General features: G+C 39.6%; 1 protein-coding gene across 5 annotated transcripts in view; it reads right to left on the reverse strand.

Moving 5' to 3' along the window:
* PTPN5 (protein tyrosine phosphatase non-receptor type 5) overlaps positions 1-26,743 on the reverse strand; it is an 82,637-nt gene that overhangs the window by 51,469 nt on the left and 4,425 nt on the right. For 4 of the 5 annotated variants that reach the window (XM_064657515.1, XM_064657518.1, XM_064657514.1 and 1 more), the window contains exon 2: positions 8,991-9,101. In XM_064657515.1, coding sequence (XP_064513585.1) covers positions 8,991-9,090 — 100 coding nt within the window. In that variant the 5' untranslated portion in view covers positions 9,091-9,101. Of the gene's footprint in view, positions 1-8,990; positions 9,102-20,989; positions 21,013-26,743 lie in introns of those variants that run through there. The other variant, XM_064657517.1, reaches the window with a different exon arrangement.

A 26,743-nucleotide genomic window follows, 5' to 3' on the forward strand; every position in this document is an offset into this window, starting at 1 on the left:
ATATGCTGAACAGAGGCACAAAAGACAAAAGATGAAGCAAGGCAGTACCAAGTCCTATTTTTGAGGGATACCCATAACATAGTTCATCCTTTCATCTCTACAGATCTTGAAATGATCTTACCAGCTGAGTGGACATAGCATCATCGAAACTATATGTGCATCCAATAGAAATAGCACTTCAGTGGCATGCAGAAAAATCTCAAGAACAAAGGAAGCTTCACCTTAGAGCTGTTGCAAAAGCCTTTTTCCCTACAGAAAATAACACAGGCTCTTCAATGTCCTGGCAAACGACATTCAGAACCTGTCAGTACCAGTGAGCACAAAGGATGCTAAAAGGGGCCATTTTGAGAGCCCCTGAACAGACATGACAGAAAGAAAAATGACCTATTCTGAAAAAGCTTTCTGTATTTTTCTTTGTCTCCCACTGAAGGCATACAAAATGGAAGGCATTTAGTGTCTCTCAAGAGTGCCATCCCTCTTCTCAAAAGGCTGCAAAATTGGTCAGATGAAACTTCTACCTATTTCAGCAGAAATGTTGCCTGCGCAAGGAAGTTGGGACTAAGCCTTGCAGTCTAACCACCTTCTATTCTATTTCTGTGCTCAGAAGTAAGAGACCATATTAACATACACAGAGGGAAGGTAAAGGCATACAAACTGCTAAAGACTTTGCAAGGCAGCAAAGTCTATTGTCCAACAACTTGAGTAGAAAGGACTTTTAATAGAACATGTTAGTTCATTAAATCTGGAACATTAACAGTTTTTTCATAACACTGTGGCATTTTATCCATGAAAAGCAATGAAAAAATGGTTCTATTTAAAAGTGGTAATAGCTGTAGTCTTTGAACATATGCTTAATGAATAAATCTGTTAGGAAAAAAGGCTTGTGTGTATTGGAGGGGGGTAGTATGTTTGTTCTCACTTAAAGCGTGCCATGATGGCAATCATCAACAGCAAATGGCATCTATTGTTGGGACTAAATAAAATTTCACTTGGCCAGTTACTTTCAGGTGAAATTGCATTTTTCTTTTAAATAACACATTCTTTTAGCTAAACAACTGAGTTTCAAATAAAGCAATACCAGATCCATGTCATTAACGACACGGATAAGCGTTCATGCTCTTTGGTAGGTGCAAAGAACCACAATACAGTACTATCCAGGCTGCTTGCTACCACAGCATGGGGTGTAGCACACAGAAAGCCAGCAGCCTACAGTGAAGAGGCATTCAGATCCCATGGGGAGAACAGTCTGACAACCCAGTGCTACCACATATCATGGTGGTGGGTGCAATTTAAGGGATGAAATTATATAGAATACAGTGCAACGCAGAATCTGAACAGAATAGACTATGAAGAACTTAGAAGACAACCAGAAAGCTACGATGAAAAAAGCACATGAGAACAAACTGAATTTGCTGGGCTTCCATTTGCATGAGCAGGTGGATAAGTTTAACGAGCTGGTAGATTTATTTGTGAAATTAAAATGCCAATTCCTTGCATTGGGAAGTAAGTATGAGAAATATCTACAGTTAAGCCATAGCTGGCTGAGTATTTTTAAAGGAAGCTTGACAGATGTTGTGAAAATGCACCATTAAACAATAAACATGTCAGTATTTACTCAGCTCCTCTTCTGTCCTCCCAGAAAGCTCTTCTCATGGAGTGCCCAAATCTCTCCTTTCTCTGCTTAATCTGAGAGTTTAAGATCCTCAGTTACACTCTGAGTGCTCCTAAGGAAGGCTCACCAAGGCAGACTCCCCTTTCTGTTCTTTCCTTCAATAACACTCTTGAATATGGCTCTTTTTTGGCAACATGGCCAGATCTCAATTGGAAGGTGCATTTTGTGGTGAAAGAGCCATGGGGAACTCCCAAGTTGCATTCAACGATATTTCCTGGTGTAACACACCGCATTTGAAAAATCTAACAAATCTAACAGGTGAGACCATGCCATGATCATCTCTGACAACTCTTTTCAAGTAGAAAGGTTGGGAGACTGCTCCTCACTGCTTTTGGACAGTTGAGCATGAGTCAATGCTTGCCCTCCATCAGCTTCATTACCTTGCCAATCCTTGCAGTCCCTCCTCTAAGAACTCTACCTTGTGAAGACACAGAACAGGCCCAGATTACCAAAGATCAGAGATCATGTATAGGTGGAAAGAGACAAGAAGATGCACAAATATAAAGCAGGTCTCAGGTTCCCAAGACTTCTTTTCCAAGACAGAACAGTGATACAATGAAGAAAACGTTCCATCATTAAACCCTCTAATTCTTGAGGATGGTATTCCCCAACAATTCAGCTCCTAAAGTTATCCATATTGAGCTACTATGCTTATTGAGGTTTCTTGCATTTCCCCATGGGGAAGTCACCAGCAGATGTAAGGAAAGCATGAAACCACAATTCACAAACTGGTAAGGCAGAGGTCAAGAAGGCATGAAACAGTAGAAGTTTGAAATGCTGTGATGACATTAGACTTCCAAAGGGTGGTTTGCTTCAACTAAAATAAGTTTATAAAACTGCCACAGACACACACTTATCATCAAGGTTCTGTTCTCAAAAATGACTAGTTGTTTTACCAGGTCGATTTTCAGCTTATTTCAGCTTGTAGTTATGCAATTAATTTGTCCATTAATTAATCAGTTAGTCCATCAATCCAAACACTGACCATGAGGCATTCCTAAAATTTAGTATGTGACAACATGCCCAATTCAAAATATTGCACTGTTCTGGATCTCACATCCATGAAACAGGCTCTCTGGTATTTTTGACTTATGAAATATCTGCTCTAATGCATTAAACCAGGTCCTATAAAACCACTCTTGCCAGTTAAGATCCATAATGGACTCACGGTAACAAACAGAGAAAGGAGAAGACAAAATATAAGTGACAAAAGAAGGTCTGACTATGCTTGAGAATAATGGAAATAAGAATATCTAATAAGAGATGAAAGAAGGAAAATAAATACAAGACCATAGAAGAGAAGCCCACAGGAGGAGGAGGAGGAGTGTGAAAGCCTGACAGAAGCACTGAGTGGAGACTAAAAACAGCATCTGGCAATAGCTCAAATGAAACAAGGTAGCATATGCAAGAAGTACAGTACACTGAAAACTTCCTCCCTCTTGGGGATTAAATAACCTCAGAGTTAGGGCAGACAGTCTACCCTCCCTCTCCTCGGGAATATCTTGCTCTAAACTTTGAAACAGAAAAAATGTCTAGTTAAACTTCCCAATTTCAACTGTGAGCTCTTAATGGAACATTTCAAAGGCAAAACTGCAGAAATCAGATATTGATTTTGATTCATTTTTCTAGTGGGAAACATGATGATGGATATCTTCTCCCTAGCTCATTTAGGGCATCAAGAGGCCAAATTTTCAAAAGTCCCAATCCAGCCAGATAAGACTGTGGTTCTGTTGAAACAACTTTAATTGTTCTTCAAAAGATGGGCCTAAGTTTCATTTTCAAAAGCAGCCTAACATACAGAATCCCTTTCACACTGAAAGACAGGGACACAATACTGCAGAGTTGCTTTTGAAACTGAGACTGACACAGTTTTCAAACTGCTGTCTACCATGTGCTTTTGCTTCCTTTAACTGCATGTCTGTGGATACAGCACATAAATGTGTCTATTGTCACTCACAATTAAGAAAACACAGGTGCAGTTGTGAGAACATCAAACACTACATACTGGGCAGTGTGAGAACAGCCCATCATTCCAAACTTTAAACTGCAGTGACGTTTATGGTATTTGTACCTGCACAAAAGCTGAGAAAGTCCCACATGGGGAAGTATCACAGTGCTTGCCAGGGCCTAATAGAACTCGACAGAATAGTTCTGTCAGCTCTCACAGGGGCAGAACATGGCCTTACAGGTAGACATGCCAAGCCAAGCAATGCCATTTCAGGGAATATGCCACCATGTCCCACCTGTTTTTTGACATGGTGCGTGGGCACAGGCTGCCACATCTGACTGCACAGCAGGAACAAACCACAGTTCTTCACCTCTATGACCATCTGGAGCAGGGTTGTACCTGAGTTTGATGTTGCGCTCCTGAAGTCCATATGTCTGTATTTCCTTCAGCAGAAACCAAGAAATAAAAAGACAAAGACGATGCCCTCCAGACCTCACTCTAACAAAGAGCATGTGATTAGATTTATCTTCTGTCACAGTCCCTATTCCTGAAGATCAAGCTTAAATGCAGGAGCTACACAGAGAGGCAAGAGCAGAGCAAACTGTCCTAATATGAATGGTGAAAGGAGGACTGACAGAAGAGTCCTGAATAATCATTGGAGGAGACTGACAGACCAGAAATACTATTTTGCTGCCTGTGTAGTAGCAGAGACACAGTAGAATGTACTTTTATCTTGGATTTAGGACCCCAATCCTCCTAGGAATGACAGAAGCTGTAAAAAAACCAAACTCCGTGATCTACTTTTGAAATACAGCTGCCCACTTCTGCTAGGACTCCTGAATCATACCTTATTAAGTATGCCCCATGTCAGTATGTGCTCATGATTGTCAATAAATCTTTAAAGTTTTCAAGTAACATTCTTGTATTAAGGTAGACTGAAACCAAACCAAATAATTGGTGTGATCAAATGAACGTGCATGCGAGGCCAAACTCAGGTGCGTTCCACTTCAGTTGGTTATTTTATCATTGCAAGCACGGTACTGACTCATCAAGCAAATAAGAGGCAGCTCCATCTTATCAATTTGGAAAAAAACCCCAAATCATTCTGTCACTGCAACTCAAAATGCAGTGCATATCTGGGAAAGAAAGAGGCATGATGGAATGCACCTGGAGGAAAACAGATGTACATCCTCTTGGAAAGCAAGGAACGACTTGCAGCTGCTGCAGAAGCAGCAGCACAGTGGTTAGAATAACTGTGCAGGGGAAACCCAAATCACAAGCTGGAGCTTTGCACCAAAACACTGTGGTAGATCAGCTTGTGTATGTCTTTTACTTGGGCTGTCAGATTGTAGACAGCAGACACCACTTCATAGCACACCATTACAAACTGCTGTCTTCAGAAACCTGCATGCTCTAACCTGGTTGATGTGACCTGCTAAGACTTCTGAAGTTCCAGGTAAACCTCTGCAACAGTTTATAATTTGACAATGCATACTTCACCAATACTAAGCTGTCAGCATTGCCAGAGACCAGCTGGATTCACTGTTTTCTAGTTACAGTGACATGATGAATGGCAATCTCTCCATGGTGACCTAGAAAGGTACTTAGCGACACAGAGATCCAGGATGTATCAGCAAATGGATTCTGTTGTGTTTTCATGCAGGATGCCTGAAAGTTGACCAAAAATTTCAACTTTCACTGGAACTTCAGCGGAAAGCAAATAATCAGTTCTCTTAAATGCCTCATAAAATCCCCATCTGAATAACAGTCTTATCTTTGCTATTCAACGATAAGATATCCTTGATATTGTGACTGCTGTGCTGGACTAATGGAGCTGGCAGAGGAATAAATATACACCAGGGGACAGCATCAACAGGTTCAAGTCCTTAAATTACAAACGCACGTTTACCAAAGTTATACCTCCTAATTAATGTGAAGCAAGATAACCATTTTATGCAGCATCAAGTCAAGTCATTTGCCACCTGTCCAGCCTGAGAAAGGATCAAGTGCAAGAAGAATTAACAAAAAAAACCCCAAAACTAACAAAAAACTACCTAAGAACTTATCCAGCACTTCATTAAGATATGATAATACTGAAAAAAACTGTACTAAAACTGTACTAAATCAATAAGGACCATAGAACTAAAAGTGGCACATGATAATTCAGCAAATAGATAGTTGTCAAAAAGAATAGACTGATTTTTAATTTAACTCTTTTGAATCAGGGTCCTTGTGAATGTACAGTTGTACACTGTAGATACAGTGTACCTTGGCGCTGCAAACTGCCATGTCCTCTTCATCTCTCTGATTCTTAAATGCTGCTAAGAGACAAACAGATTTCCACCAGTTTTATTTTCTTTAGTGTTTTGTGTACACACTGCAGAATAAACTTGCTTTAATAAAGCTTTAACTGAAAGAATTTCGCTTCAAAATGCCAACCCGAGTGCACACTCCTTCAAAAATAGCATGTTAATTTTGCTCATCCCCACAGACTCATGTGACCTCTTTTATCTGTATCCTGTTTTCCACCCGCACAAGAGCAGCTCATTACTATGTTGTGCAGCTACAGCAAAACTTTTCAATCCTCAGGAACAGCATCTAGTTTTAATTTCACTCTGCATACTTTTTGCTTCATACACTATGTTGGATGTGAGCATGTGAACATGAGGCAGTTCTGTGAAATAAATAGCCTTTCAGTTACTTAAAATGACTGTTTTCCAATCTAGTAAATCATTTTATGGTTTCACCATCCCTATTTGTTGGCTGGTATAAACACATCTTAACAATTTTTCAAGGTATCTTTCAGAATTTGAAGTTGCCCTCCAACCTACCCTAATCAAGCCGTGCCTTAGAAGCTTCTCATTAGCTCCCATGCCCTGCCATGAAAACAACAAGATTTTCTTTGTATGATTTTTATTGATTACTCAACTTAGGAACTACAAAAAAACCTTTGGCCACATTATATATAACATTTTATACAATAGCCAAGTTTATTAGTGTGTTTGTGACAGCTCAACTGAATGATACCATTTTCTTAGTCAAATTTGAAACAAGGAGCAGTCTACAGTCCTGTGACAATGCCTGGACAACGACTTTTACTTCCAACATTTATTAGAGCATCTTCCATCAGCTCTAAAGACATAGATTTGCATTTTATACACCTGAGCGTTCCCTCAAATTAGTGTCAGTGATACTTTCTAAGCATCTTTGCCAAAACTAGTCTGTTCAGCCAACTCAGACCGAGGCCTTTACAGGGTACGTTTTCAGCAAGCGCACTTGCCAGGGGCAGCCTACACACACAGCACATTACCAGTGCTTCCATGCTGGTGCTATCATGTTAACAAGAAGGCAAGTGCATGACCTTCAGTTCACATTCAGCTGGAAAGTTTTAGCAAAAGTCTTTTTGTTGGAACTATTCCACTTCAGTGTCACATGATAAATGATTGTCGATCTTTTCTTTCTGCCCTCCCACATAAGGGTTGTTCCAGGCTAAGCTATTCTGCAAGGCAGAACTACCCACGCCTTCTTCTGCAATAAAAACAAAACTGTTTGAAAAACTTCCCTTTGTATTGCCCACATATAAAGAGTAAGCCAGTATCACTGCTGGATTAAAGACCCTTTCCATGAACAACCTTCAGGATCTGTGCATGAACACATGGTTCATAGGAAGTGAAACATGAAAGACCTCTGAATATCCTCATTATCCATAAGGATCATATACTGGATTTATAGCACATAAATTACTTTTTCCTAACTATCCAGTTCCAAAACAGGACCTGTGTGTGGTTTCTATGTAAATGGATGGAACAAATTCACTCATATGGTTTAACTCCATACTTTTAACTTAATTTTACTACAAATTTCAGTGCAGGGATAAATTTGATAAACTCTGCAAAGTGATTTCTGAATTCATTATTTTGTATAACCAGCAGAACTGTGTTTACATCTTGCTTTGAAATCAATATAGTCTATGACTACAAGGGTCAGGTAACATAAAACATTGTGGTTTTACTTCTGTCAAACTATCAAGGCAAAAAGTGTGTGGTTTGCCTCACTTGTTGCTGTGAGGCAAAAAGTGTGTGGTTGTCATTTACTGTATATTTGTACATGTTCTACCACAATGAATCTTTCAATCATTTGGCACACTTACACACCACCTCAATAAAAACTTAAATAACACTGATGTTTTATGGCCTAGGTTTAACAGTGGCCTCAAGGGGTCTGGATAAGGTGTAAAAAACAGCAAAAAGTGTAAAATACTAACATGACTCTCTTAGCTTATAGAAAAGAAAGCGCATCCTTTCTGCCATCAAATGAACAGCAAGCACTGACTGTTAGTTTGGCCAAAGCTGACCGCTTATATCTAAATTTGTAAAGAGAATGTAAATTTCCAGGAGAAATATCTATAGGTTTCAGGATTCTTACATAAATAATAAAAGATCACAGCTCATAAAGGGTTTTTAAGAAGTAAAGCATACAGCATGTGGAATAAACCCATTCACCTTACAGCTTATTTGCATACAGAACATTTTCTGCCCTCCAAACGAGCCCTAATAAAGGTTTTCAGCATCCTCTTTTCATAAACTAGGCCTCCCTCACAGTGTGGAGTTGACACCAAAGGCCCACTCACATCCAGCTGAACAGGCTTCTCTACCATAAAAACAACCACAAACTGCAACAGTCTGCAAGATGGTATGAAAGGCTGGTCCAGGGCAGCATTAACTGTAACCAGTAAATAAATCCACTAACTAATAAAAAGAAAAAAGGTTTATATACACTGGATACATGATTCAAAGTACAAAGCCCAGTTGCTCCAAGAGCCCTCACTGTGCAGACAGGAAACACTTTCCTGTAAGAGACAGAGTATATTTAGAAAAAAGTCCAGAATTGGAAACACCCACTTCCTTGATGACTAAACAAAACTAATTTACTTACTGCTTACCACAAATAAATAAATTTTTTAAAAGTGTTTGAGACAGCTATGGACTGGATTTAAAAGGACTTTCTAAAGACCTTTTAGGAGACAAAGGCTCAATCCTCTAGGCTTCCTTAGAAATCTGAGCTAGAAAGAATTTCCTACACATCAAGTAGGCAATGGAAGTAAAATGGACCCTTTGAATGATATGAGAACCACAGCTAAACTAAAATATATACTCCACTATGAAAAGATCTAGCAAAAGCGACATTTCACACTAATTGGGCTTTGAAAAACATTTAAAACTTGCAATGAATTTTCCTTTCCTTTTTTTTTCCCCTTGTTCCTTTCTTTCTCCAAGAAAATTAGGACAAGTTCTGAAACAGTGTATGGGTGTATTTTTCATCTGTACTGAAGGTATAATATGATTATCTCATCTTCCTTGTCTTACTTACCATCTGACTTGCACTCAGTTCTTTCAGTCACATAGTAGCTTGGTTCCAATGCCTGCTCCAGGACAGATGGTCCTCTGGGATTATCATTTACGTCCTTCATGCACTAGAATCCTGAAGAATAAGTGAAAAATTGAAGCTTTAACACTATCAGATGTCTAAGAACCATTCAGGGCTTTTACACACAATTTGTCATGACAATAAATTCTAAAAGACCATGATGTGATGTTTATCCATAAAGAAAATGTCAAGCCACTGAGATGTGGGGTGAGGTCAAATACAGAAGGGACATGAAATATATTCCTGTATTGTTACTGATACCATTGCTTTTGCTTATTCCCTGCTTACAGGAACTGGAATCTGCCTGAAAATTTGCAGATATCCAAAGGGTATGTGCCATAAAGTCTTTTAGTGTTTAAGGAAAATGAAGCAATCCATAAGCTAAGCTCTCTTAGGAGCCGCCTGCACCATATGGAAAAAGCCCTCACCTGAAATCATAACACCCCATTTCACTAAAATCTCAGAGAGGGCTTAAAGGTTTCTGAGTACAAGAAAAGCCCCTTACTACTTATTTGTGAAGGACTGTTGAATGTGTCATACTCACTAAGCAGCGGGGCTAACTGAATACATAATTTGGAAACAGTCCATCACAGCCTCAGAGACCATGTGTCCAACACGCCACTCAAAGCATGGCAAAGACATGGGTAAAGAGGGTCATGCAGGCATGTAGAGAGAAACTGACCTCTAGCAAACTGCAAGGACCTTTTCCTTCTTCACTCCTTCAGCTAAGGGAGGGGCCAGAGATGCATTTTTTTGTCCAGATTATGAAGTGCTCTGCCTTCAAGGCTTATGTGATTTGTCATCTACTTCTAAAAGACCTCACACTGCAAACATCAGGCAAGTTCATTCACAGTCTCATCTGAAGTCCACAGACCTGATACAACTCTTTGAAAAAAAATCACCTCATCCTATATAGCCCATCTTAGCAGTAAGCCATCCTCTGGTAACCAGGACAAGGGATTACTAAGTAAAAGGATGAAACTGGCTGTAAAGGCCTGGATACATGCTGTCTCTTCCACTTGTAATACAAACATAGTATGGAGGAACTATGTAGGTCCAAGAATAACAATTACTGTCTGTGTACACAATGTGTGTCAAAATGTAATCCAGAAGTTATTCTTAAAACCAGAAAAAATAAGCATAAAGCACACAGATGGTATTTATACTTTTATAGCCACTTAGAAACACCTCTCCCTCCTCCACAGGAAAATATGACAACCAATTATTTTCAGCTAGATGTTTTTATTAAGTTTGTTTTCTGATGTGACTTCTTCAGTCAAAGTCCAAAACCAGAAAAGATGTCTTGCAGAAAAGACCCAAAGGGAGTCACCCTTCTTTTACAGAGCAAATGCCATTAAAAACAACTAACAAGTACCATAAAAAGATGGTGTGGATAGTTCTGAGTATACCATCAGCACCCCCACTGCTCTTCAAACTTGTTGATGACATAGTCACCAGTTCTGTGCAACAGCTCCCAAGAGACAGGCTTTGCAGCGCACTCACTTCACTCCAGTAGAATGGCCATGAGGTGTGGAACTAAGAAGTAACTGGAGTTCATAAGGGACTGCCACTGGATAAAAGGAATTGATGCCTCTTGGCTCACTGCTGAAGGCCAAATTGTATCCCGAAACTACATCAAGTGATCTAATAAAGGATGCTACACCTCCTTATACAGCTCTTCTTACGCTACCTTTTTGTGACACGAAGGGCTCTGATATCTGAACAGGTCGCCCCAGCATAAAACGTTATTACTTCTGTTAAGTGGAAATGTAATTAACTCTGCATACTCTCAGTCCAATGTGAATAGAAGACAAGATAGTTAAAATTCAAGCCAGAAGTGCTTAGTGCTTTCACAAAAGCAGACTAAGAATGCATACACACAGGTGCTGTGGTTCAGCTAACACAAGGTAACTTGACCACACTCTCAGTTTTTAACATAAAGCTGTTTGCAATGACAATAGCCCCAAATGCTGTTCTTTGACCTTCCATAGTGCCTGCGGTTCACCACAACATACAAATGCTAGTATAAAACTGTTTTCTTTAAACCCAGTGTGCAAAGAACTTGGTATCACGTCATTTCCAGAGAGGCCAAATGAATATGAACAACTGTTGGAGCTCTGTACTCTTCTAGAGAGTTATCTCTTTGTAAGATATATGCTACTGTTGTAGTCTGCATTCAGTATAGGTGCCTTGCTAGAGAATTCTTTTCTCTACACTGACTCCAAAGTCAAACATTTCTCTTCTACTTCCTCTTTCTCCATCACATAACTTAGGGAGAAGTGTGGTTTTACACTGTTGAAGGAAATAAGCCTATCTATTGCCTAACATGACTCAATTTCTGTCTCTCCAACACCATGTGAATGATCAAAAGAAAATACCACTAAAGCAAGGACAGTTAGGAATAACTCCCGCCTCTGAAAATGCATAAAGGTTTATTCTCAATTAACCTACACCTTGCAGTTATTATCAATGTAAAACTGATGTGAAAACAATATTCAGATTTGGCAGCATTTTACACCTACTTTACAGTGATGTCAAAGTCATACTTCCATCTGCCCATGACTACAAGGAAAACTGTGAAGGCCAAGTAGTTTTACTCACCTTAAACAGTAAAGGCAATACAACTGCACGACCTTCCTTTTAAAACTCCTGCGTGCCCTTTGTTATTCTGACATGAGCAGCTAAAACTAGTTACAGGAGCACTTACTCATGTGCATAAGTGCCAGCAAAATCAGGCTTCAAGTTAAGGGAAGATTTCAGCACCTAATTTTGCACTGTGTGAAAACTCTAGAGGATGTGCCACAGAGGACTGAAAAGCAATTACAAAACTTCTAGTAGAAAGTACTCCGAAGCACATTCAGACTATTTCATGGAAGCAACAGGAACTTTACCTTGTGCTTTGAATGAGGAAAATCCCGTGTTTTTAAGCTACTGAGCTAATTTCTGCTGAAAACAATGACATGATCTGCCCAGATCCAGGTAAAAAACTGTACACACAGTTATCTGGATATATACCCTGGCACTGACAAGAGTGGCACAGTGGGTTAATGTACAGGAGCATCATCACAGAAGAGTAATGCAAATCCAGAGGGTAGAACACAAAACCATTAAATAGTTTATTGCTACTGTCCACTTTTTCCCTGTTCTGGGAAGGTCACAGAATCTCTCCCAAAGAACATTGTCTGTTCAGGCAATCTGTAGTGATGTCATAAGATGTTCCCTCACTCCATCTACAACCCCCAGTCAGACAAGACTATTTGCTTGAAAAGAGACTACATGGAGCCACACACTCTCCTTTAGTCCTTACATTCCCTTTTCTCTCTCTTGAGAACAGACAAGCTGGAAGACTGGGCCAAGTCTCCTGGGGCAGAGGAGCAGAAACATGTTATTAAAATAAAATGCGCACATTAGTGGTTTCTGTCTTGGGATCTGAAGACCAAGTTTAATTAACCACCTTAGTGGAAAGCACAGTTTATGTAATGCAGACTATCTGTGGACTGTCACCCCAGTCATTCCACACAACCCCTTCTAACAGCTAGTCCACAAAATAGCAATTTTTACTGGCAAAAATATTGTAACTAGGATGAGAGGTCTAGATGCCAACTTACAGAGAGATCAAGAAAGAAGAAACAGGTGCTTAAAATAGAGTAAATAGAGACTAATTCACATTACACAGGGTGTTAAATAGCTCTGTAAGGGAAATACGGCTTTGCTACTTCTTGAACTCACAAAAATTAGCTTGTCATCAGACTTACTCAGTGCTAAATGGATGCTGATGGATTCTGCCACTGTCAATGAGAGAGTGTCCTGGAAAACATCTGAGGACTTTGGTCTTTCTCTATCTGCATTCTGAGACTCTGCTTTCTGTAATATTTTACGTTTGTGAGATGTTAATGAAAAGCATGATAAACTTGGAGAATTTTTAGTTCTGGGAACAACAGAGGTCTGTTCATCGAATTCTTGATCATCTGGTTGTCAGGCCACAGAACTGCAATGTAGCAGTTTGAGAGTCTGTGTTTGGTTTACTGTTTCTCCATTTTCTTAAGATTCAGATCAAGACACTGTCTAAATTCTGCATATATAGAGTTCTTAGCTCAGTGGGTCCTTAATATTTCTTGGAGAATTTAAATGAGTCCACTGTCCAAACCATCAACACTTAAGGTTCGCTTCATATTGAGTTTAAGATGATCTAACCTTACACTTCAGCAGAAAGAGAGGGGTTTGTTTCATCCTGTTCACTTTCCTCTACTGCATCATATCCCTCTGTCTCCCCTATCTATGCAGCAAAAAGGCTGCTGCTTCAGCTTAAGAACTGACAGAAAACTAATTAATTTGGGGGGTGGATTAGACATCACTGGAAGAATGAAAAGGAGATGCTCTTCAGTGGAAGCTCACTGTTAGATTAAATGCTAAGGTAAACTGCACTCTGCTTACGGGGATTTACAGGACATTCCTGGGTGTTCAGCTCAATAGCATCTACATGTACATTTTAAAACTATAGCTAAGCAAGTACCAAATGAAATTCAACTCATTTGTTACAGCATACTAATTTTTGTGAGTACCTCACACCAATTTTATCGAAGAAAGTGAGATCAAATCTCAACCAGGACAGTTGAATACAAAACTTTCCAACAGCATTTCCACTGGAAAAAATTTTCACTCTTCTAAAAAACTGATTTCCAGCCATTAAAAAAAAGTAAACTCAGATAATTACACATGATATGCACAGCTATCTTAGTGAACATTTATAGCAATTGCTTGAAATTCTGATGTCACTCACAATAGATATATCAGCTGGTAGTTTTAAAAACTTGATTGTATATTAAAAACTATGACCAATATTGTTTTCTGTGCATAGAGATAAACATCCTGCTCAAAGATCTGAACTCCTATTTAAAAACAAAACCAAACATTAAGAATAAAAAGCACTCAGTATGGTTCTGAGACACATATGTGGCTGCATTGCATATTCCCTGCCTACACTGACAGTGTGGGAGCTGTTAGTCATCTAATGCGCATATTTGCTTGGCACGATGCCTTTACTTTCATATGTAGGCAAGGAAGATGATCACCAGTTTATTGTATCCTTACATCTTTGTTGCATTTCATCAATCAGCATGACCAGGCCCTCCCAACTCAAACTACAGGGTGTTAGGAGTCAGACCAGCTCAAAGTGAAGCCCAAGGCCAGGGAGGCTGTTAAGCACATCTGTAAAGACAAAGGTGACATCTATATTCATGCTGTTTAGACACATTTTCTGGTGGGACCCAACAACATGTTTATTTAAGAATAAGGACCTTTTATGTAGTAGAGGCTGAATTTAGTTTTGCTTTCAACCCTAGTGCAGATCCTTTTACTATTTTCAAGGACATTAGAGGTTCTCAAGTTGACTTGCTTTAACTGTGCTGCTCTGCTTCCATTTTGGAAGGACTTGGAGCAGAACCTGGATTTAGTTTTCAAGTAAGGCTGTCATAAAACCTCTTTGCCCCAACTACAGCAGGATCAGACATACCCCATCATTCTGGCATCCCATAAAAACCATACAAAACACATACAAGAGAGGTGTGCCTTGTTAGTGTAATGTTGATAGTGAAATCTGAAGAAGGAAGTGAAAGTGAAAGGAAGTAGAATTTTCAGGTGCCTCAATGTCAGACTTTGAAGGAATCAGTCTGGGCATTTCCCCTCCCAATGGCCTTGGATGTTGCAAATTAGTATTTTACCAGGAGGTATTTCACGGTGCAACCTGTTTTGTATAGAATTAAAGCACCAGAGCACATGACACACAAGGGAAGGCATGTTTGGAGTGGAGGTAGCTCATGATGATTCTTAGATGTCTCGGAGGTGAAACCACTTTAAGCTGACTGCTGTACTTATGTCAAGAAGAAGTCTCATACTGCCCTCTCCACTGCAGAAACTGGCAAGGACAGTTCCAGGGCAATCTGGAACTACCTTGCAGGACCTCTTTAAACCCCTTCCTTGCCTTTGGCAATATGGGCTGCCATGTCTGCTGGTTTAGACCCAAACGTGCACAAGGTTAGACTTCTGAGGACTGCAGCACTTTCATGTAATGTCTCTGACTGCACTCAGAGTGTTCACATCTAGGTGAAGAAAATAGTCTTTGACAAGCAGAAATTCAGAATAGGTAAGATCTGGTTTGATATAGTGGAGCTCTGTCTTTAAATTCTATGACGGTAAGGCAGAAGAAATATGTGGGAAGCATCCACAATAATCAACCATCTCAAGTTAATTAGCAATTAATTTAGTGAGGTACTAAAGTCTAGCAAAGATGAATCCTGAGAGATTCTGGTCACAGTTACCCTGATGTAAATCTAGATTAACTCCTAGAGAGAACATCAATCTCCATGACAGTTACTTCAGATTTACATCCAGCTATTCTGAATTTGTGCACTTGTTTTCACAGCCGTGTGGGAGATCTGTCTCAACACAAATCAGCTCTGCTCTCCTGCAGATTCTGCAAGGTACATAGAGTTACATTTCTGTAAAAATCCAACCTCAGTGAAATGGGGAAATTAAATTCCCCACTCTGATGAAACCTAAGCCTCCCACATAACAGACAAAAGCTCTGCTACAGAGCCTGCCACTACCAGTGGTCACAATATCCCCCTTAGTTCTCAGTCTTCACGCAGTAAGGATAATTCCCTCTCCCTGGATTTCACAAAGCACAACAGCAAGTATTGAAATTACTACAATCTTTTGCCTAGGATTCTTAAGAGTATTAAGAATATCTGATCCACAGAGTGCACAGTTTGGAGTCCAGTCTTACAACCCTAGCAAAATCCACATAATCTTTCAAGGTCATCTTTCTAAGAGGCTAAAGAGGGGTAGACACCTTCTGGCCATTAACACTGACACGTGATATACACTGCAGCTTCATCAAAGAAATTTGATATGAAAAAAGGAGTTATTGTTCTGCCACATGGCCCTTCACCCTTTTACCAATTTTATTCAGCTCTGCATCCACCTCTCTGCACAGCCATCCATTTCCCCTTTCTTTTTCTCTAAACTAACCACTGGATAAAATGATGTAATGTCCATTCCCACCCACATGAATTTCAATACAAGTGGTGCAGCCCTGGTCATGGAATTCTAAGCTAATCAGATAAGGTGCATGTTGGTCTCTGTGCTTCTGGGTGATCCAAAGTACAGGTCATAAGTAACGAAGAGCAAAAACATATAATGGATAATATACAAATGCAAGTACTTAAGTTTGAATTCAAAATATGTCCAGAGAGCTTGTGAAATGGTTTGTGGAAACATGAACAAATACTTAAGAGTCTCTTTCGCTAGATGGTTTAAGACCACATTAAGAACTTGCATCAAACTCAGTCACGTGAGGATTTTATTAAACAAACATAAATTTCTCTATACCAGCCCTACTTTGAAAGAACTGGGCACATTCCTACCCCCGTGCCACTGACAACTATGTTTGCACTGCAGATCCTAACTGCCTCACCTATTTTTATCCTTTGCAGGAACTGAGTAAAGGTAGCCAAAACTGTCATAGTTCCCAGCATTCATTCAGTTCAAAAGGTGTAAGTCAAGTACATCCACAAGTCAGTCAACCCACAGCAGAAAAATATCATCACTAAATAAGCTTTGGTTTTCAGTAGTAATCTACAATTAAAAAAAAAAAATTAAGCTATTTTTGAGGCTAGTGTTAAATTGGAGGGGGGGAGGGCAGCATATTTTCAATCTATAAAATTGCTTGAAAAGGGACAGTTGTTTTTAGAGTGAAGCATTTTAAACGACCCACTAACTCATTTACTCTCTCTTAAAAAAAAAAAAAAAAGAAAAGAAAAGAAAAAAAGAGCTAGATTTTTATAAGAAATATTGGTTCTCACTTAAGTATTTAAATGAAGCGGCTGGAAGGTATTTGGCAAGCAACAAATTTAGGGTGGCTGATCTCAGATGATATTTTATCTATGAAGGCCAGGGTCTTACAGGTAGAACTCTCCAGAACTATTTACCATTTGTGAATTTGTCTACAGATACAAATTATGTCACAGTATAGAATGATGAGTATTTGAAGAATAACTATTCCAGAATGACTATGCCAATACATGAAGTTATTTGGAAAGTTACTGCACAATGATGCTGTATGGATAATGTGTAAGTAGTGCAGAATATTGTATCATATTACAATAAAAACAATTCAGCACTTTTCTGTGATGAAGCAAAATAATCTAGTCTCCAGATGTACCAAGAACTAAGTAAATCCCACAACAACCTATAATGCTTATCTCAACCTCCATGAAGTTACTGAACAGAAACAAAGATAGAATTACACACAAATCTCAGACGCCTTTTCTGAACTTAACTGAGCTTCACCAACAGGTGAGACAGGAATTCAACTGGTTACTGACAGCTGGGCATGAATATCCTGCATAAGTTCAGGAAGAGTAAGTGGACACAAAGCAATCTTTCTTTGTACTGTTTCACCAGCTGACTCATCCTCATTCCTAAAGTACAGCATGAAAGCAAAGTAAAACAGAATCTCTCACATTGTCAGAACCAAAATTGTTTTCTATAGTAACAAGAGACAGACTAAAACCAAAATTTGATGCCAATTCACAAACTGCCATTAAATTTCCAGGAATCCAGTCCACCAAGGAGCATACTGCACCCTAGAGAGTCTTTAATGAATACTGTCACATTTGCAATAGGCTAGTTAAGGTTGTGTCAGCATTTAGGTTATAAATCCCTCATTATATGTTAGCAAAACATTCCTGAAGCTTACTGAAACATGATATACAGGATTCCAGTCTGGAAGGGAGGTAGTGAGAAAATGTTAGTACCACAGTAGATTGGATTTCATGTTTTAATTTAAAAATACAAAATAAGAGAAGCTTTGAACCATTTCAAGTTCTAAGGCAGAGAACATTTTGGCAGGCATTTAAGGCTGAATCCTGGAGGTGGTAAGAGCCCTTGACTCTAATCTCAGTGGACATATGAGTCGCCAGCATCCCCCCAGAGAATGAGGGATCACCAGTGCCTGCAGACATGTTGATGGGCATTACAGCTCGTAGCTGTTTCTGTGGTCTGGATCACAGCCCGTCTATACTGTCTCTGTTATTCTGTGTTTAGAGAGTGTGATCTTTCATCACAAGGCTGAAGATATCTACACTCCAGGGTCTGGAAGATAAGCACTATAAACTTGCAAACATGATGAAATATACAGTACATACAAGAGCTTTATGAACAGAATATATTTTGCATTAGCTGGATGATTACTTTCCCCCGGATGTTTGTATGTGGTGTGTTTCACGACATCAGCATTGTTTTTATAACTACAAAACATACTGTATCCAATTTGGGATTTCTACTGCTTCCAATCCCACCAGCTGGAGCAGAGTGCATGCTTCTGAATTCTAGTTCTTGGAAATGGATTGCAGTAGCGGGGAGAGGAAGCAGCATTAGACATCATTAAATGGTCTCAGAACTCAAGTAAGGCCAGTAAGGTTGAAAATAAGGATGGTAAGCTCATAGTAAAGCCAGTAAGTGTTCCCAGTACCAAATGGAGGCGCATTGGTTGACTGCTTGCATCCTTTGCTGTCCTGAGTGCCTCTAAATGTCTTGTGATACACCACTTTGTATCCTTCAATACTCCTGTTACCTTCACAAGGGTGCACATATGCCCAAGAATGACCTTCAGTGCCTCAGGCCTTGGCTGCAGCCATGTCTGTCCCACCTGTGAACCCCAGCCAACCCACAGTGGGGCATGCAAGGATCCCCCTTTTATCCTGCTTCATGCATTGTGGCTGTGTGACAGGTGACAGCACACTGGTACTGGGGCTTCAGGGCCATGCCACAGCCTCCCCTGCTTGTTGTTGGGTTTTTTTGGTGGTGTTTTTTGTTTTTGTTTTTGACTCGCAGCTCAGCATTGACTACTATCCCTTCAAAGCACCTACCCCTTGAAAAAAAAGCAGTATGGCTCTCGTAGAGTCCAGGCTGTATAGCTCAGGAGGCAGTGGCAACCTCCTATGACTTTTCTTGGAAATGAAGTTAGATATAACAGCTCAAGTCCTAGGTCGGGACTCAGTAGCTCCCCACCCTGTCCAATGTAAGACTTCCCACATTAGGACAGTATTTTCTACATTTTACTAAATTGTATTAAGTATTTGGATATTACAAGCTACCAAAGGGCCACGTAAACACGCACATGAAACATTACCACTTTTGAAAAGCACACCGCATTTGAAAAACTTATCCATTCACAACATACTAACATTAAGACCCTGTAAGTCAACAATTGACACTTATCCTGACTAGCAATTACTGATGAGAAATCACAAAGTAACTCAGAACCTGTGTGTTTCACACCCTGTTGTCTCACCAGCATAAACCATGGTGAGCCTGACCTTCATGAAAAATTTCCCTCTTTCTACAAATAGGCAGAGTTTACTGACATAGTAAATTAATTTTATGGAGGATTCAAACAGAAGGCAGACAATGCTCCAGAAAGAACAGGTTTCTTGTTTCCAAATGGTATCTTCCTGTTTGCTAAACAGTCGCCTTCTCAGGTTAAACTGACCCACTGAGCTTGGGGTGCCGCACATATCTGAAGGGAGCAGAGCTGGTTATGCCAAAAGGATGAATGCACCATATCAAACCATCAGTGTATCACTACTGTATCCATTTAGCCTACTGCTGCCACAGCCTTAAAAATTAATGAGTTCTTCAGGGAATATACAGACATAATGCTCAAAGCAAAAGAAGCTGCTGCCAATACTGTTTTCCTCTTCCCCAGACACCACTTCAAATCAAAACAGAAGAACAGCTTTTGCCTCCTAGCTGAATATCAGGATCCTTTCAGACAGAAAAACAATACCTATGGTCTGTGTGGACAGGCCTTGAAATTTCCCAACTTGCCAGCCAACACCACCTAGTCTGACCTTGTTCCCTCTGCCACCTGTGGGATTTCTGCTATCAAAGTTAAACATGAAGAGAAACTAAGCTTCATTTTGGGGTAACTTCTGAAGTTATCTTGGTCCAAGTCTTATGAAGATGCTAAACCTTGCTTAGAAATTATGACCTGCATACAACTAAAAGGGGTGCTTACTTTCTCCAGCTCTAGCACTGACTTGGTTTCTCACTTTTCCTTTTCTGTGCAGTAGTTAACAACACACCCACAGATATGATATGGCATATACACAGAAACACAGGTCAGCAGCATATACACAGAAACACAGGTCAGCAAAGTCGTTTATGTAAGACCCCTTCTTTAAGGAAACATCTCACATAAAAGGGAACATCAGCAGATGGGGCCCTGCTACTCCATCATACTCTTCAAATGTGAAAGCCTGGCAGGTGCAGAGGGGGAAAGGAACAATCAGTCTCTCACCCTTTCCAACTCTTGCTTTTCATGGCACCAATGCACACAAAAGACACAAAAGAGAAACAGCTTCTTTTGCTTTCCAATCCCTTTGCTTCCCCAAAACCACTCCACACATTAACCAGTGTCACTGAGAACACTCTGCCAGAAAAAGGTTTAGAAATCCTCAGACAAAATGCATTAAGCATTCAGAATTATCATCAATTAACAGCTCCAGAACAACGCACGAGGGATTAGCACAGCAGAGGAGCTTTGAAATTTACACTGATCTAAGGTCTGAGACCAATTCTTGAGCAACAGGGAAAAAAATACCTCTCTAGGACAAAGGACCAATACCATGCAAATCACTGTGATTAGCAAGCAAGGCTTTATCTAGCCTGACATGTTAGCAGGATCTCAGATTTCTGCTCATCTTTACCTCTGGTAACTTAGGAAGCATCAGCTCCTTAAAAAAAAAACAAACTGGCAATCACAACCAGGTAAATGCAATTCTAAAGTTCAATATTCCAGGAAATTGGCCTAAAAATGGCTGGATGGATTAATGTGGCATTTTCCCAGACCAGTACATCAAGATAATATTTCCAAATACCTGCTGTGTTCTCAGAATCAGAATGATGTCCACAGCAATCAGTTGCAAAAGAATAAGAAACCAGAAGCAAATTACTTTCATGTATCCTGTAGTGGTGGCCACCAGCTCATTTTGGCCCATGATAAAGTCCCTCACAAACCAGGGGTTCTATAGCTGCTGGGAAGAAGCTGCTTCTTTCATAATTGGACAATACCAATATAAATCAGTAGCTGCTAATCTGACAGGATGTAGTGGAGAGGGAAGTTTCTACTTCCCTGGTTTGAAGCCTTTGTGGCAGAAGGTTACTCAGCTCTTTCTGAGAGGAAGGGAAATACACAGCTAGAGGAGCTGACACTTGGACTGGAGAGCTGATGGACACAGATGGACAGGGTGAAAGCCAGGCAGAGAGTAGCAGAGAGTGGTATCACCTGGAAAAAAAAATAAGGAAGAAAAGCTTGCAGACACAGATAGGGAACTCTGTATTCCAAACTGGAATAAACATCCGGCTTCAAGGACAGACAGTGAATTAGCTCAGAGATTTACTCTCAGTTTTTACTTCTGTTCAGCATCAACAACCAAGGGAGTAAGCTGGATGCCTTAATAAAGCAAATTCCCAAATGACAGCAGATGCTATTCCAGCTAGCTTTGGACTGCCTTCTCTTCCCAGCATAATCAGCAATCGCATAGGCACAGCTTTACAAATCCCAGGCCACCAGACAGACACCAACAGGCTGTGAGAGAACACAGTGAAGCCAGAGTTAGCATGAACAGAACTTTTAAGCAAGCTTGCCAAGCAGAATAGAATCTTTTTCTAAATCTTGAATGCACAGACAGTGGGCTCTTCTGTCCAAACACTGGAACCAGCATCATGACTGAATCAGTATCTTACAACTGGCACAATTTTTTGGGTTAAAAATCCCCTTTATTAAAGTTAATAAGTGTAACTTTAAAGTCATGCCCAGGACTATAACAAAGCAACAGTTCTCAATTTAAACTAATGCAAACTAATCTAATGTAATCTAATTCACTCAAGGATAACAGACTGAAAATTGATGTTCTGAGCTGCACAGACTACACTGCAAATAAAACTCTGTTGCTTTATAATTGCTGGTTCTCTCATCACTACATAACTTTAGACCACTGAATCTCCATTTGTGATCTGCTGCCCACTGGCAACACAGAGAACTGTGGCAAGTGGTCAAAACTACATCCAAGATCTACAGTGTTTCCAGTCAGGAGTCTGAGGGGTTAGGGTGCCAGAGAGCACACAGGAAATCCAAAGGGATGATGTTTTTTCCCTAAAAAATTCAGGTCATACACTGTTGTACATGATGCATAAAGCTCAAAAAAGTTAAAAGAACAAATGGCAGTGCCTGTTTCAGGGACAAAATACATAATTAAGAAATTTGGGATGTTAGCAAATGTACATAGCATGGAGAATATTACACATGCTTGCAGTAATTTACCACAAAGAACAGAGTAGCATCTGAAAACATGGTTTAAGACAATAAGTAATGGGCTAAATACACATAGCATTTGGGCACTCAGCTCCTTGTGTATGTCAGGACAAGTCAGGCATCATGTAAGTATAAGAGAAGTCCTCCTCTAATTCAAAAGAAAATATTAACTTTTTTAATTATGTGACCATTCTAAACAGGCTCTGAAGATGCAAAAGCAATCACCAGCAGAATAAAATAGCCATTATATGTTTTTTAGTCATAGGATTTGTTACAGTAATTCTTGAAGCTCCCAGCAGTTTCATAACAAAGTAGTCACATCTGCAGTTTCACAGAAATTATCATGTCTGTGCCAACATTTCATCTCACAAATGTTTGCAGGCTGGGATTTCCATGTTTGGAAGAGGACTGAAACAAGTCAACTACTTAAATTATTCCACCTCTCTGGCTTGCTATTCTCAGACTTAAGAAGCAAAGGCTTCAGTCAGTGTAATGGAATGGTGGCAGTGATCTCCACTGGCAAGGGAGGCTCTGCTCCTAAAGGAGACAGCTACAGCCAAACCCCAGGCTGGTAATGTACACTGCAACTCATACTGAAAATGAGGGAACAGATGCTGTTGAAGTACCAAATGGAAGACATTCTGGGAAAGAAATAAACCAAATCTAGCCGTACTCAACCAGTCAAAGTACAGGAAGGAAGCAGGAAGTCTCTGTTTCCAGAAGTAAAAAGGGCTATGCAGAACTATTAGAAAAAAATGTACTGCCTGATGAATAAAATGGATTCTCACTCCCAGAATCTCTGGATGATGCTGAAAAAAACACATACTAAGCATAATTTATTTACCTATATTATAAAAAACAAACACAAACAAACCAACCAACCCCCAGAAAACAAACAGTAAGTGTAATTCAGTAAATTCAAAAGTGGTATCACATATCCAGGGGAATGCTTCAAATAATATCTCTGGTAAAACAAGTACTCTCTTACGGAGGCTGAATCAAGATGCTTAGCTTTCTTCTAGTGTCCTAACCTAAACATTATGACCTAAATCTTGCAAGAGCACAGAAAAATGAAATCTCAAGCCCATATGGATTCTCACTATCATTAGAAGGCCTGCAGTGGTTTGTCTTCCGTACTATTTTATGATAGTATAGGCCTAAATTTTAAATAGCCCAAACTTTGTTCAAGCCCAGGACACCAGTATGAGCTGCAAAATTTCATTACTGATTGAGAAACATGGAATGCATCCAGGGAGATCCAGTGACCTGCCTTTTGAACAGGCAGCTACTCAACAGAGAATTGTAAGAACAATTGGAAAATCTGCTGTTTGTGTTGTCACCAGAGCTGCACAGGACAACTGTCGACCTACAACCCGTGGACTGCTTGTCACAACCCTATTTTCAGAAACCAGCCAGGATCAGTGAGCAGGTTCAATAGACTGTTCTCGTCTCTTGTACTTCTCTCAACCAAAGAAGAAACTTCTCAAGTCCTCTTCTCCCCATCCCCTTAATGTTCATTTAATAACTGTCCTTCTACACAAGCAAAGTAAAGCTGTGGTCTGGGCAAGCTGGTGGGTGGCACGAATGGGACTACAAAAAGCAAGGTAACTGTTTGTTTAGCTTTTTGAACCCTACCTCCCAAAAAGACACAAAGCTTGTTATACTAGCGGAGCCTTCCCCTCAACTTGCAGTCACCTCCACCTAAAAAAGTCTGCAATGCTGTTGGTTGCTACAAGTCTCCTGCCATTGAAACAGCAGGAAGAGAAAGAAGGTAGTAATAGGAATGACCTGCTTTTACAGACTGCAAGTCATCTATTATGAAAATGGTTATTATTTATAGCAACTGGGAGATACAATTCAGAACAGATACCCTCACTGAGCAAAATTCTGAGCTTTTTACCCCCCAGAAGTTTTGGTTATTCAATGATATCTGAAAATGTTCTCTGTGTCTTTACAAAATGGCAGCATTTTTTTTCTAACAAACTCTAAGATAGTGTTAGAGGATTACATCTCTGGTGTTACAAACAAAATATGGTCTCCCACTGAAGGGGAGTAGCAACTATCTACAGGAAAAAAGGAAACATTTCTCTAAGGGTATGAACCACAAGGACCATTATTTTCTGGAGTGTGGAATTAAGGAAAAAAAGAGATACAACCTCATTTTGAAAGTGAGGTATACATTGGTCCAGATGAATTCAATATCTAAATTCATCTAAGTGGCCCCTGCTAAGAGGTGAAATCAGAAGGGAATTAAGCTATGCATGAAACAATAAGTAGTATACTGTAGTTTCAATAATGAAATAAGGTATGTACAACCTTAATATTACTAAATATAAATGGTCCTGTTCAGTCTTCAAGGATGTGAAAGTTTTGAGTTTCTGCTTCTAAGAATGTCAGAAACAACAGAAGTAGGTTATTAAAAAACAATTAAATAACTGAAGGTGACCAAAATATCACAAATTATATCTACTCAATAAAAATATTCTTTTAGAAAAGATTTTCTATTTAGATCTAGGTTCAATCACAATTTTAGAATATATTTTATCTCACTAGCACTGAATTTGTTATAATATGTCTTTTGACTCTCCTTTACAATGACTTCATAGGCTGATGTGGTCCCAGAGTGCAAATAACTGTCAATTACTTCAGAGCTTGATATGAGAAACATAACTTATACCTTGTGTATTACAAAGTAAATCTAAACTGCTCACTGATTTTTAGCAAAATTTCTACAGTTCTGAAAGGACTATTTCCTACAAGCATCTTGTTTGTTGTTTTGCATCAATAGTCCCCACCATTCCACATCTGCTCCTCCTCTGCCATTTATTTAAAACAATTTTATACTTTACTCACTTAAGTTTACAGACTAGTGCTATTCTTATACCAATTTTCAACATCTAATTCTTAAGAGCACATAATGAAAGTTATCTTTACCTGTATCCCTTGCATTGAGTAAATGTATATACATCTCCAGACACACAGAACTCATGGGGTCTAGGGACATGCTGATTTCTAGGTATAATTCTGATTTCATAAACATACATTTCAAGAAGTAACAAATGTCTGTCATTTTCTGCTGCAGTAGTAACAAATGATACATCATTACCTGAAGAAACAGCTGTAAATACAAAGCATTCACAGAATCACAGAATATGCTGGGTTGGAAGGTACCCATAAGGATCATCGAGTTCAACTCCTGGCCCTGCACAGGACCATCCCCAAGAGTCACACCGTGTGCCTGAGAGTATCATCTAAACACTTCTTGAACTCTGTCAGGCTTGGTGCTGTGATCACTTCCCTGGGGAGCCTGTTCCAGTGCCCAACCACCCTCTGGGTGAAGACTCTTTTCCTAATATCCAACCTAAACCTCCCCTGACACAACTTCAGGCCATTTGCTTGGGTCCTGTCACTGGTCACCACAGAGAAGAGATCAGTGTCTATTCTCCTAAACAGAAAGTATTCTGTTCACTACACATATACTGAATAAACAAAGCAGTGCATATGTAAGAGGATATTTAACCTTAAATTCTCATATCTGGGTTCACAGATGAAAATGCATATCTTTGCCAAAGCACATGTACTTTGAAGATATTTGGGCTCTTGTTATACCTCTACTTGCATTGTTATTGGGCTCCTTTTGTTGTTTTATTCTCCTTTAAGTTTAGACTTGATTTCACCAACTCCCGGAATAGTAATTTTAATCTAAGGATCTGTCTACACAGAATAGCCACTCTGAATATTGAGGCATATATACATTCACAGCCTGTTTCAGTAAGAGGCAGGCATGCATGCATGGAAAATAAGCTTGGTGCACTACTGTTAGCAAATTTCCATATGTAAATTAGCCCTCCATCTCTCAATGACATACATCCATCTCCTTCATCTCTCAGGGTACTGTAGGAATGCAAGCCAGCATTTGATAACGGCCTACTTACAAATAGGAACACACTTTGCAAGATTCTTTCTGCATTTATTGTTTCTTACATGTACTGTGTAATGAAGGTGAAAGGAAACGGAAGACAGAGATGAGGTTCTTCCACTTTTTGAAAGGGAAAAATCTAAGTCCACTGGACTTGCCCACTATATATCCACTGATTTTTTCCCCCCCAGGGCACTTATCTGCCAAGGATGGTGGTGGGTTTTGTATTTAACACTGGGGCTACAACTGTGCAATGTATTTCAAGGTGTCATATTCAGTGTTAGCATCCAAGACTCCTAGTCCACTCTAGTGATCTCTAGCCCACTATTAATTTTCTTCAGTGAAATAACTCCTTGTAAAGTCAAGGGCATCTAGTCCTCCTTAAGACTTACAGTTTCA

This window comes from Pseudopipra pipra, chromosome 6 (assembly GCF_036250125.1).
Source record: "Pseudopipra pipra isolate bDixPip1 chromosome 6, bDixPip1.hap1, whole genome shotgun sequence".
NCBI classification, from domain to species: domain Eukaryota; kingdom Metazoa; phylum Chordata; class Aves; order Passeriformes; family Pipridae; genus Pseudopipra; species Pseudopipra pipra.